The sequence below is a fragment of the Besnoitia besnoiti genome, chromosome I, assembly GCF_002563875.1.
Source record: "Besnoitia besnoiti strain Bb-Ger1 chromosome I, whole genome shotgun sequence".
Classification (NCBI taxonomy): Eukaryota; Apicomplexa; class Conoidasida; order Eucoccidiorida; family Sarcocystidae; genus Besnoitia; species Besnoitia besnoiti.
The window spans coordinates 6,389,450-6,401,926 of record NC_042356.1 but is presented as its reverse complement, the minus strand read 5'-3'; the positions used below and the strand labels follow the sequence as shown (position 1 = coordinate 6,401,926).

The following is a 12,477-nucleotide window of genomic DNA, read 5'->3' as shown; positions in this document are numbered from 1 at the left end:
ACCGGAAATCGTTTTTCGTGTATGCACTAAACAAAGCGGCGCGCGGCATCTTGCGCCTGTGGAAGGTTGCGCGAGAAGGAGGAAGTCGTTTGTGAAAGCTACAAGGGACGCAGTCGCACTAGAGTGAAGAAGTGCAGAGTGTGGACTCGGAGAAACAAGCTTCACCCCCGCGAGTCTTCGCTCCAGCCTCGGCCTTCCAAACCCGCGAAGAGAAAAACTACTTTCCTCATAATCGAAGGCCCGTGGGATCTCGCAAACGCGAATATGCGTCGACTGCTACAGCATTTTCTAATGATCGCGCAACCGCAGCGTGTGCAAGAGACTTCGCATGTGGGGTTTTGAAAATTCTCAAAGTTGATCCTGTAGACAAGATGAAACCTGACTTTTGAAGCGCGCGAGCGCCCGCCCCCCCCCCCCCCCCCCCCCCCCGCCCAAGGGATCGTCTCCTCTCGCCCCTGGCGCTCCGACAAGATTGAAAAGGAGACATGAGATCAGGAAACAGAAAAGCGCCACAGAGTGCACCGCACTGCGAAGCTGAGGCAAACGACTTCGGAGCTCGACTCAACGCCGACAGCCGGGAGACTTGGTGAGAAGCGGAAGCGCGCACCGCGAGCGAGACAGCAGCCCACGAGACAGACTGCAACAAGAACGACAAAGAGGAAGCGGAGGAGCAGCTCAGCGCGAAAGAAAAGCGCCAGAAAGCAGGAGGGAAGAAGGAGAGAGGGAAGAAAATCGACATGGGACAACGAGGAGAGAGAGGCTGTGAACGCTGACCTCTCGCGGAACTTCATTCGCGGCGCGCCCAGGCAAACGAGCAGCATGGCCAGAAGAGAGAAGCAGGGGAGCAAACCCATCAAATCGTGATATCTTTCTTGGAAAGAGCCAGACAAAACAGAAGTGGCGCACTCGTGAGAGAACGGCAGGCGTGAACGGGCCGCCAAGCCTGCGTCGTTCTTCTCTGCGAAGATTTAGTCTTCCCTAGGGACGCTTTCGCTGTCGAGTCGTCGCCGGCTCGCCTTGTCACTCTTCGCCGCTGGACGTCTCTTCATCCGTGATGCAAACGACAAAGTCTTCGTCTTCGTCCTCTTCGTCTTCCCCGAGCTTCGTTCGCTTCCTCGCAGGCTCCGAGGGCGCTGACAGGGACATTGAGTTCCCGGCGGCTTCCGCAGCCCCGTTCTCGCTCGACGCCGCACTCCGGGCAGTGGAAGGCGAAGGCGATCCTTTGGCCTGCAAGAAGAACCGACACAGGTCGCGCCGATATGCACCACGCAGCCATCCCCGCCGCCGGCGACTGGTGCGCTTCGAGAGAAGCAAAACCCAAAACACGAGACTCAGGAGCCTGCGGCGGCCGCTCAAGGTCGAGGGCGAGACGCGGTGAGAGGAAGCAGAGCCCAGCAAGACACCCTAGGCGAGGCCTCCAGCAGCCTCCCAGCTCCCAAGGACGCGAGCGCAAGCAACGAACCAAGAGACAGCGGGTGACAAGCACGGAGAGGGGGGGGGCAGAGGGGAGGAGGCGGAGTCTGCTCACGTCGGACTTTTGGTCGGGCGCGTCGTCGGGTTTGAATTCAATGCGGCAGGACATGGCGAAACTGATTGGCTGCCCCAAGGCGGAGACCTCGTCGCCTTCAGAAGAGAGCGCAGGGTCGTCTTCGCACGCGCGCGCGGCCTGCCGCAGACAGGCGTCGGGGAGCGACTCGATGTCCGCGTGGTGCGCCCACGTGAGGAGATCTGAGAAGATTCAAAAAATGGAGACCTAGCCAGAATTCGGAGGGGACTGGACAAGAGAAGGAGGAGAGAAAAAAGGAGGAGAGGACGAAACAGCGGCCAGAGAGGAGAGAGCGCCCGTGAGGAACCGAAAAAGAAAAGAGGCATTGGAAACCCCCCACATGGAAGCAAGAGGCCAGGGCTGCACGGGCTCGAAGGAAAGCGAACGCGCTGACACCGGCCGAAACTTTGACCGACAGCCGGACTCGAACAGGAGGGAGAAGCGGATGCTCAAACAGGAAAACACATGCTGGACCCGAGAAAAGAACGAGCAAGAAGTCGAGGGGCATGCACGGGGCGAGAGGAAGAGGCAGAGATAGAAGACAGCTGATGTAGCCTACGCGCCGAGTCCGCTGCTGGCCCAGACTGCCATTCAGCGAGAGGTTGCACCTCTGCGCGTCGAGCTCGATGCGCGCCGCCTACACCGCCCTGTCTCTCAGGGCGGTGGCGTCGGTTTCATCTTTCTGCGTCTCACCGTCTTCGTCGAAATCCTCTTCGAGCTGGGGAACGAACAGCGGCTCCCCCCCTCTCTCCGTTTCCTCGGTCGGCGCCACACGCGGTTCGATTTGGTCGTCTGCAGCGAAACAAGAAAGACTCTCGCTGTGCCGTGGGCAGGGCGAAGCTCCGAGCCTCTCCCCCGCAGAAACAACAGGATGCGTGGAAGAATAGACACGCTCCTCTGCCCCGCACCCGCATGCCAATCAGCAATATGCTTCGCATGAATGCAAACATAAGGGTGTACCTATGCGAGGATACGAAAGTGCTTGTCTGATTAGCGAGAGACTTGAAGCAACGCAGTTACGCGTGCAAGCGACAAGAGAGGTTGACAGTTTTCTCACTTTCGATCTCTTGCCTGAGGCGGCTTCCGCAGCCGCAGCGTCCGCACTCGAGCATGTCGTGCGTGTCTGAGAGCGTGTCTTCTCGCAGACGAAAAAGATCCTTGACAAGTTCAGTTGACAAGCTGAGGCGCAGATAAAGCAGGCAACAGGCCTCCACGCGCAGCTGAGTGGGCGATGCCGGCGTGGCGCGCGGACGCAAAAGACAAAACGCATTGAAAACGTGGCAGAAACACGGCACAAATGAGTTCTCCGCTCACCTGTCTTTAATCTGATTCTCGCCTTCGCTGACCAGCATCGCGCTGAGGCCGTCCTTGCAGATCTGTCGCTGAAAACAAACAGCATCGACGCGGGGGTGGAATCTCTTTCTTGTTTGATGAAACATATTAACAGATGAACACAGGAGTCTAGTATCGTGCATCTGGCAGCGATCTCAATGCGGCAACGCACGCGCAGCCATACTAAGGATACACCTTCGCTATTAGGTTAATAAAACCGCGCGAAGAATGTATGCACCTCTCTGGTATCACACTCAGCGAGCGCGCCCAACTCCTCACGCAGGTATGTACCCAAACGCAGCACCGACAGCAGCGGCGAGTCTGTCGCGGAAAAACGCCCCGTCGGCCTCGAAGACGGAAAGAGGAGGACGAGGAAGTCAGACGGGGAGAAGACGATCTAAAGAGCACAACAGAGACGTGCCGAGAGCATCTTCCTTCGAGCAGCGTACCTGGTAAATCTTCTCTTCAATCGTGCCGGTGCTGAAAAAGCGGTAGACGTAGCAAGTCTTCTTCTGTCCATCGCGCCACACGCGTGCGAGAGCCTGCGACAAGCAAGGCAAGGAAGTCGCGAGGAAAGTTCAAACTCCCTGGAAAGAAAAACCCCGCGCAGCTGTGAGACGTGTGCGACAGGAGCAGGGAGAGGGCACGAAAGGCGCAGAAAAAGAAGGCCGTCCTACAGATTTATGCAACTAAAGAAGGCACGCGACACGAGGAGAGAAGAGAGAGACACGCGCGATGGAGCGCAGAAAGCCGCGGCGTTTGCGCGGCTACGCTGCGGGGAGAAGACGCCGCTCTCGCGGAGTCTTCTTCATAAGAAGCGAGGCGACGCAGCGGAGACCCGCGACGACAGGCGAGCGCTGAAAAAAAGCGAGAGACTCAACAAAGAGAAAGAAACAAAGATGCAAACGAGCGAACCTGCTTGTCGTTGGCGGGATTCCAGTCAGGGTCGAAGAGCACGAGACGATTGGCGCCGATGAGATTCACTCCGCAGCCTCCAGCCTTGCTCGAGAGGAGAAAAACGAAGCCCTGGGGGTTCATCGGGTCGTTGAATTTCTGAACAGAACGCAAAGAAGCGAGGGACATGAAGGCGCTCGCGCACCAGCGTACAGCAGGGCGCCCGCCACACCTGCAAGAGTACACGTCGACTCCTCCTGCGAATACATGATGAGATATCGATACACAGAGTTACACGCATCTATGTGGAGAGGTACGCAGCGCTGGGAGACGCGCGCGCGCATTTTTCTGTCCTCAGAGGTCCGCGACCTCCTATCGGGGTGCGAGTCGTTGCGCCTGCGCGGGGTGGGGGGAGGAGAACGCCGCCTGCGGCAGCCTCGATGGTTTTCCCCCTGCAAGGCGCCAGAGAAGGGCTGCGCAGCGTCGCTCGGCTGTCGCCTACCGTGATCATGGCATGCCGTTTCTTGATGGATGTCTGGCCGTCTAGCCGCACGACGGGGTAGCCCCGGTCGCGGCACATGCGCTCAAAGAGATCCAGCGTCTGCGTGTAGTTGCTGATGAGCACTATTTTGTCGTTCGTCGTCGTGCGAATCACATCGAGCAGTCTGTGTGCGAGAGAAAGAAGGAGACAGAAGGAGCCGCCGCTAGTGAAGCCGCGGTGGGAGAGAGAGAGAGCGACGCCGAGGGCAGGGGGAGGAGAAGGCCAGCGAAGAAACAGACGAAGACGAAGGACTGCCAGCGAAGCCCGACAAAAGGAAAAGGCAGAAAGAGAGCATGCGCATCTGAGCGCAAGCGCCACACAGGGGGGGACTTGCGGCAAGAGAGTCGGAGATGACATCGAAGGTGAAGCCTGAAAGAAAGCGTGATTTTTGAGAACGACAGCGGAGAGGGAGCAACAATGTGGGCTTCAAAAAGAATGCAACCCTGACAAATCAGGTACGACTAAGAGGAAAGAAGAGCTTCACACACACAACAAGAACGATCAAAAAGACGAACCTGGAGAGAAGAAGCAGCTTGCCAGAGATCTCCGGGCGCACCAGCCGCGAGCGGGCCTTTTGGCCTTCCAAGTCGAGTTCGCTGAAATACCGCTCGCACTTCTCAAAGCCCTGAAACGAAGTAGAAAGAAAAAAACCAACAACTCCGAGGCGCGCCTCCTCAACGGGATAAATGATGCGTTCCCCAATCCCTCCGCAGCGAAGCCCTTCCCGCCACGTCGCGTTCTTCTCTCCTCTCTCTTGCGCAATCTTCCCTCCTGCTGCAAAAGAGCGCTCTGTGAAACTGTCGGCGGTGTTGTCGCGTGTTCGCTGCATGCGCGTCTGCAGGGCGCAGCCGGTTTTTTCTCTGCGTTCGCCTCTCTCTTGGGTTTTAGCGCGTTTACCTGGAGCATCTGCGCCTGAGACTTGACGAGCGAAGGGTGGTTGCAGAGCTTCATGAGGCCTTGGATGCTGGACAAGACGCGCCCTGTGAACCCGCTCTTGCCCTCCGCCTCCGCGGCGAACATTTTGCGGCAGCTAAACAAAACGCACGCAGAAAAGCGCGAAGAGCCATGCCCACTGTACACACCTCGCGAAGTTCGAAGAAAGAAAGCATTCCTTCATCTGGAACCGCAAGAAGAGACGCGGCGGCAGGCGAGACAAGAGACAACCTAAAGGAGACAGCGCCGTCGTGTTCGAGCCGCGGAACCAAACTCTGAGGAGACGCCAAACCCCAGAGAGAAGCGACTATCGGCTCAACCTTGAGAGAACAAAGAGCGAGGAGGGAGGGAGACTGATTGCCCGGGGGGAGGGGGAGGGAGGGTACCTCTTGGAGCCAAGGAAGGAGTGATAGAAGTCCTTTTGAAGCGGCGTCAGGCGGCAGAAGACATTCTGAGGAAGGCATCACACAGAGCAGACCCGGTCGTGTACAAGTGTGCCACCACCTCGCAATTTGAGTCCACATATCAATGCTGCCTAGATAAATAGATTTGCTTTGTCATTCAGTGTTTACGCATGCTTAAAAAGACAGCCCCGCTCACGTCGACGGCGAGAGACCGCGGGCCTTGCCTTCTTTCCCGAAGGCACGCCCCTGGGTGCAGCCCAGGCGGGAGTGTCATTTCCTCTAGAAACACAGGAGAATGCAAAAGAAGCGTAAATAGAATTGAGACAGGAAACTCGCAGGCCGGCCTCCGCTACGAAGTACAGCGATGGCAAATTTGATCTCACGCGTGGGTGCATGCGTCGCCTGTCTAGACTCACCAGCACGACTTTGGGTGGGAGCACCTTAGCGAGGAGAGAATTCGTTCGGCGGAGAATGAACATGTTTGTCAGCGACGAGAGCTCCGTGAGGCGCTCGGCCGCGAGCTGCTGCTGAGCTTCTGTCGCGTCAGGCTCGCGCCCGACGAGAATCGGGTTCGCGTACCGCTTCCTAAACGTCGAGGCGTCGCCTGAGACAGAAGCGACAAAGAAGCGCAGATGATGTTCTGGCGTCGAGCGCCTTGCTGAGCGTTCTCCCATGAAGAAGATGCACACGGTCGGTAGCGCGAGAACGGCAGCAGACTGGGAAGAAGCCGGCAGGCGCACGAAGAAGGCGACGGGCGATTGATTATCTGTTGGCAGCCTGCGAGCTTCACCCTGCCGGTGTACCATACACGCTTGCCATGCTTGGAAGGCAAATTTGTATGGAATTTGTATGGATATATATATTGAAATATATGTATAGATTGATACATGGCTGCGGATGGAAGCCACAGACTGGTGCGTACGACTACCGAAAGCTGAAGCTCGCGAGATAGGCCAAAATGTTTTGGCGGCCTGCCAGGGGAGGGGGTGTATATCCGAAATCTGTGCAGTCCTGCGAAGGCAGATTCGTGTCTGCGTGTGCATATATCTGTAGCTGATTACGTTTCTCATAGGCGTTGGGCTCTTGCGCGAGGGCGCCTGGGTGCGGCGCTCACCGACGACGTTGGGGTTGCACAGGGAGACGAGGGCGAAGAATTCGTCGAGGTCGTTTTGGATCGGCGTGCCGCTGAGCAGGAGTCTTTTCTTGGCTGGGAGTTCGCTGATCGCGAGCGCGGTTTTCGTCTTGTCGTTCTTCAGGCGATGTGCCTCGTCGCAGACAACCATGTCGATCGGCACGCCCTCGAGGCGGTGCACATGCATGCGGAAGGTCTCGTAACTTGCAATCAGAATTCGCGACTGAAATCCAACTCACGCAAGGAACGCTTTGACCGAGACGATCACGCAGGCGCCAGAGCCTGGGACAACACTGAATCTCGACTGCCTGCTAACTTGCGAAACGGCGCAGAACTCGAAACGCGACGAACCGCGAGCGGCCACGCAGGGAACACAAAAAAGAGGCAGGGGAAGCAAAGCCCGGAAAAAACGCCGCAAAGAATCGCCGAGGAAGGCACGTCTCGCACAGTGCGCGTCAGCGACTGAATGCACAGAAATATATGTGTAAGCGTAGGAAAGAGCGGCTGAAGAAAGGCAACGTGTGAACGCGTTGTGAGAAGACGGCTCCGCAGCTTTTTCCTGCGGCTGAGCGTCTCGCCGCGCGGGCGAGTGCGTCGCGACTCGCGTCTCTCGGTGGGCTGGAGGACAGACTGACCTGCCGGTCGTACTTGAAGCCCTCGAACTTGGCGACGACCTTCTCTCTGCAGCTGTCTGCCACCGGCGTGCAGCCACAGCGCCCCTGAAGCCACTTCTGGATCTCCGAGGCCCAGTTGTGGACGAGCGACGCCGGGCAGACGACGACTGCGCGGCGGACGGCTGCGCGAGGAAGCAACGCGCCCAGAGCAAGCAGGCGCCCGTGCAGAGAGAGACGACGCGAGGAGGAAAGATCGGGGGGGACAGAAAAGCGCGGGAAACCACGGGAGAAAGACGAGGGCAGTAGAGCCACACACGCACAGACACAGCAGAGTGAGAGAAAGACGCAGGTGAGTTGCCTCGGGTGCACCGCATCAGCGGGCGAGGTCTCGCGTAACCGCTTCAGGCGCTGGCTTGGAGTCGACTGGAGTAGGTGGCGGCGACGCCCTGCGACTAAACACGGCGCCTGTTTCGTCTGGGGAGAGCCACGGAGAGCTCTGTTAGACCGAGACAGCCAAAAAAAGCGAGAGCGAGGAGGCGCCACCAGCCGGTTCACAACGCAGGAACATGCCACCAGAGATGCAAGAGGCGGCTCTCTTATTCTCTGTTTCGCTCCCGGAGAGGTCAGACTTGACAGCCTCCGCGGGCGTACCCGGTTGGGAACCCTCAGTGTTTTGCTCCAGAAGCGTCCACAGCATCGTGATGCTCTGTAGAGTCTTGCCGAGACCCATGTCGTCTGCGAGGATGCAGCCCTCGCCCTGGAACTCCTTAAGGCCCATCAAACAGTCAAACATGAATTTCACGCCTTGCCGCTGATGCTCGCGTAGCCACCTGAACACGCGCGCAGCAAGAAAAAAGTTTTCTGTACCAATAGATATTTCGAGAACTCACGCGAGCTCCTATTCCCTAGTACCATTCGTGAACTCCTTTGGTCTGATTCTACGTACGCAGTGAACGAACTGCACACAGGGACCTTGACCAGCTGCCAGCAGACACCCGACTCCACACGCGGCCGGACGACGCAACCTGCGTGAGAATTAGCACCAACCTTCCACGCGGAAGCATCAAACTCAGCGTGGGTGCATCTGCAGGCATAAAGGAGGGGGCAGTGGCGTGCTGGACAGCGACGATGCCTGGGCGCGCGTAGACGCACTAAAACGAATCGGCAACGCCATATATATATATATATATATATGCATACATACAGATGTATATAGTATAGGAGGAAGTACGTATAGTCGTGCTCCGCGGCGTCCGCTCGGCGAGCGTCTCGGCTGCGGATATGCAGCACAGAGACCTACCGCGTGAGCATGGGGTCGACCTCCACCTTCTTTTCGTGCGGTCTGTCAGGCGGAGGCATGTAGAGCACCAGAGGGTTTGCCTCAGGAAGTGTCTGCGACGTAGGGGCGGGAGGAGGGCTCTTGAACTGCTTGGCGCCCACTGCGAAGGCAGAGGACCTCTTCAGGCGCACGCCCAGCGTCTTGCGAAGAGACTCTTCGCTGACCCCTGCAGGCAGAAGAGGAAAGACGCAGGAAAGCAAAGATGCGGATGCACAGAGGAGCGTGAACCCCGTGGAGAGAGGAACTGGGGCAGGCCGCGGCGATCGCAAGAGAGGGCAAATGAAGCGGCGCCACCGGGCTAGAAGAGACAGTAGAGATCGCCGTCGAGACGTGGCACTTGCCGTGAGGCGACAACCGAAAAAGAAACAAACACACACGGTGTACGAGTGATACAAAAGGCGAGTTGTACAAAGACAGAAGCTACTTACGACGGACTAATAACCCTTCTTAACCCAGCTACAATCTCTACAGTCGTGGTGCCTGCTTGACGTAGAAGCAACGGGAACTTCTCTGTATCAATAGAGTTTGGTTGCTCGGATGTGGTTTTCCCCAGTTCTGAATGCGCCACTAGGGAAAGACCGTGCACTGAATCGTTTCACACAGCGTACAGTGACTCTTCTACCGCAGCGCACTAGCAATCTGTCGAGTTCCAGTTTACTGAGCAGAAGAAGAAACTCTTCGAGTAGCCTGATGCATGCGCGCTCCCGCAGTGAGTGAGCGTACCAGGCTGGTGCCCTTTGAGTGGGCTTTTAAAAGGTCGGAAGAGAATCGATGGGCCTTTCTCCACTAAGAGAAGGGGCATAATTGGCGCCCTGACCAGGCAGACGCAGCTTGTTCTGCCTCCAAACAAGCCGGACGGCGGCCCGGCCTCGCTAGGGCTTGCTCCATCCTTAATAGGCTCTTCACAACGACGCTTGTTGGGTGACGAGGAGTCGAGCCCCCCAACGGACCTGAGAGGAGAAGCAGTGAAGAGAGGTCGAACCAGAGACGCTGACGTAACACTCCGAAAGCACTACTCTCGCGAAAGAAGGATGATGCCAATATGGAGTGACTCAGTGTGTGTGGTGTCACATGACGCGAGCCGCCAAACACAGTCAAGCGTACCCCGATGTGTGAGAATCACCGCACATGCGAAACGACGTCAGTACAACTACGGGCGGGTAAACCTTGCGAACAAGTCCCCGTTTACTGCCTCATCCCGGCAGAAGACACTCACTGGACTATGTGTAGAGGAACCCTTCTCATTTTGACTTGAGTTCATGCAGAACATCGTCGAACGCCGTCCGATGGAAGAAGACAAAGGCGTGTGAGTAGTTTTCAACAGCAGCCGAAAAGCCACTACCGTAGCACTTTCGGAAGAAGCCAATGAAACTGGCACGAAGAAATGAAATTCAGTTTTAATGGTAGAGCCGTGCTGTTTGGGATGAGAGACAGTTCTCCTAACGTCTGGATGACCCAGATACCGGGGAACAATGACTGTGGCTTCCATACGACGTCATCCAACCACACCACAGGGAGGGAAACACACGCCTAGAACACCCAAGTGGCACATGAACTCCAGTGACGACAGAAGAAACTAAAAGGAACGCGGCGAACGATGCCGTAAGGAGTTGCTTGTCGAATCGGCCACAAGACAGCCCTCAACAAAAAGGCCTAGTTTCCCTCGCATGCGCATGCAAAATAAAGGGGATGTGGTCATCGGAACATCAAATGTCAGGTTCCGTAGCTCAGCCGGTTAGAGCGTGTGGCTGTTAACCACAAGGTCGCTGGTTCGATCCCAGCCGGTACCGCTTTTGACCCCGTGTTGTCTTCGTGGAGATTTTCGGTTTCGGAGCTTCCTGGTTGATGTATGTGCGAGTCATGTTTTTTTTTTCGGAATCTTCGAACAGATGGAGTTCTGTTCAGTGGATGCTATCTGCAGCACTCGAACAGGGGGTTGTGCACGTCACGCCAACGAGACATACAGACATATCTTTTGAGTCACATGACATCCTGCCCAGTCGTAGCAGCCGATGCCTGTAGAAATGTCGCTGCCACTTCAACGACAGAAGGTTTCACGAAGAAGCAGAGCTGGGTGTGACCATAAGCGTTCGTAAGTCGCTCCAAATGACGCTGACTGGGATAAGCCCTGGCCCCAAGTCCGGAATAAGAACCATGGTACAGGTGCCAGACTGCGCCAGAAGGTCCTCGAGTCAGGGCGGTACGTACACTGTATTCATCGCTACAGGGCATGTTTCGCTGTAACGCGGAATGCATCTGTCTGCCGTGTACGCGTATGGCATGCCGCTAACCCGTAAAACCCTGTCTGTGGCTTGTAAAGTCAATTTTGAATTCAACGCGTTCCGAAACTACCTTCATTCCATCAGCAGAAGGGCTCGCTGCTGGACCGATAGCATGGCGGATGTCTATACTGACTCCGAAGGGCAAAGTAGAATGCTGCCAAGCCCCTCTCCTGGTACTAAGAAGCCCAGGGTGCAAACAGGCACGCCAGTGGACACGCAGAATGCCGCAGATTCCGTGGCAGCCGGCATTCGTATGCTTGCGTTGGCCGTCAAGCGGGATGCGGCTGAAGGTAATATTCAAATCAGGATGAGGGCCTGATCTTCCTTCATATGCTGATGTTTCAGCAAACCCCCTGGATGCTCGGCTTCGAAAGCATCTGCGAGACATTCAAAAAGAAGTGACTGTTGCCGAGAAGTTTGAGGCTGCTGTCGAAACCGCGTGCAAGCCTCTCCTCCTATTACTGGAAAATATAGTGCAGAGCAGCTCAGATGTGGACAGTGAAGACCTCCCAGTCACGCGACTGACGGAGCGAATGACGAATACAGCGACAGAAGTTCGCCACCTGATTGATGTAGTAGTAAAACGGCGGGAAAACTTAGCGGCGAAGAAGAAGTATATGACAGGACAAGTAGAGGAGGCAAACGCTCGATTAGCACGCAGTCGAACCGAAGTTGAAAAGGTGACATGCTGACACTATCGGCATTCGCCCTACCAGCTGGAAGACGAATGCGTGCAGGCAAGAGAAGAAATTCAGAGCGTATCGCGGCATGCAGTGGAGAGAGCTCAAGAGCAAGAGCATCTCCGTCACTCGTGCACGTCTCTCACAGAGATGGTAAGCAATAGTAGTTAAAACGGCTCCCACGCGTCAGAAGGAGAATGCGTCTTCGTAGGTTCGGGAGAGACGCGAGCAGTGTGCAGACATAGAGGAAAAATGCCAATCCCTTGACGAAGACATCAATTTATTGAAAACAAATCTAATCAGCGTTGCGGAGGCCGCTCGACAAGAGGCAGAACAGAAAGCCGACCTGTTGGAGAACCTGGTAGGCACGTGTTCCTGATTCGTTTCTGAGAGCTATCTATGCACACTTTTGAAACAGAGTCGGCAACTCAGTTCCGCAAACGAGGAGAAGGAGCGAAAGAACGAAGCGGTTTCTGCGCTTGGTCAGAAACTCCTGGAGGCTGAGGATATGCTGCAGCGAGAGCGCGCATCCTTAAGCATGCTCAAATGCCAAACCGACAGCCAGGTTTTTTGTCTCACACTCCTCGACAAAAGGATCACCGACATGGAAGAAGAGTTGCCTTCGCTTCAGCAGGTACAATGCCTTGCATACCCTTAGCAGACCAAGCACGTAGTTGCTGTTGTTCCAGACTCTCGCGGCTTCACAGACGGAGCTGGTCGCACTGCAGGAAGCCATAGCTACCAGCAGCTCAGAGCTCCCAGGAATCAGGGACGAAGTGA

The 12,477-nt window shown here is 56.2% G+C and overlaps 1 protein-coding gene and 1 non-coding gene across 2 annotated transcripts; one reads left to right on the top strand and one right to left on the bottom strand.

Annotated features, from left to right (window-relative positions):
• Nucleotides 1-1,020: 1,020 nt before the first annotated feature.
• Nucleotides 1,021-9,980, bottom strand: BESB_009100 (SWI2/SNF2-containing protein RAD54; the record flags this gene model as incomplete). Its single annotated transcript, XM_029359664.1, has 18 exons — nt 1,021-1,192; nt 1,536-1,728; nt 2,240-2,338; nt 2,604-2,725; nt 2,861-2,928; nt 3,328-3,420; nt 3,794-3,931; nt 4,275-4,437; nt 4,829-4,938; nt 5,211-5,343; nt 5,633-5,697; nt 6,067-6,254; nt 6,765-7,005; nt 7,418-7,578; nt 8,048-8,226; nt 8,697-8,901; nt 9,459-9,685; nt 9,952-9,980. 18 exons carry the CDS (start codon nt 9,978-9,980, stop codon nt 1,021-1,023), a joined length of 2,586 nt encoding a protein of 861 aa, XP_029222577.1.
• A 471-nt stretch (nt 9,981-10,451) lies between these two features.
• Nucleotides 10,452-10,525, top strand: BESB_011480. The gene has a single exon. It is a non-coding gene; the product is annotated as a tRNA-Asn (tRNA).
• Nucleotides 10,526-12,477: the final 1,952 nt, after the last annotated feature.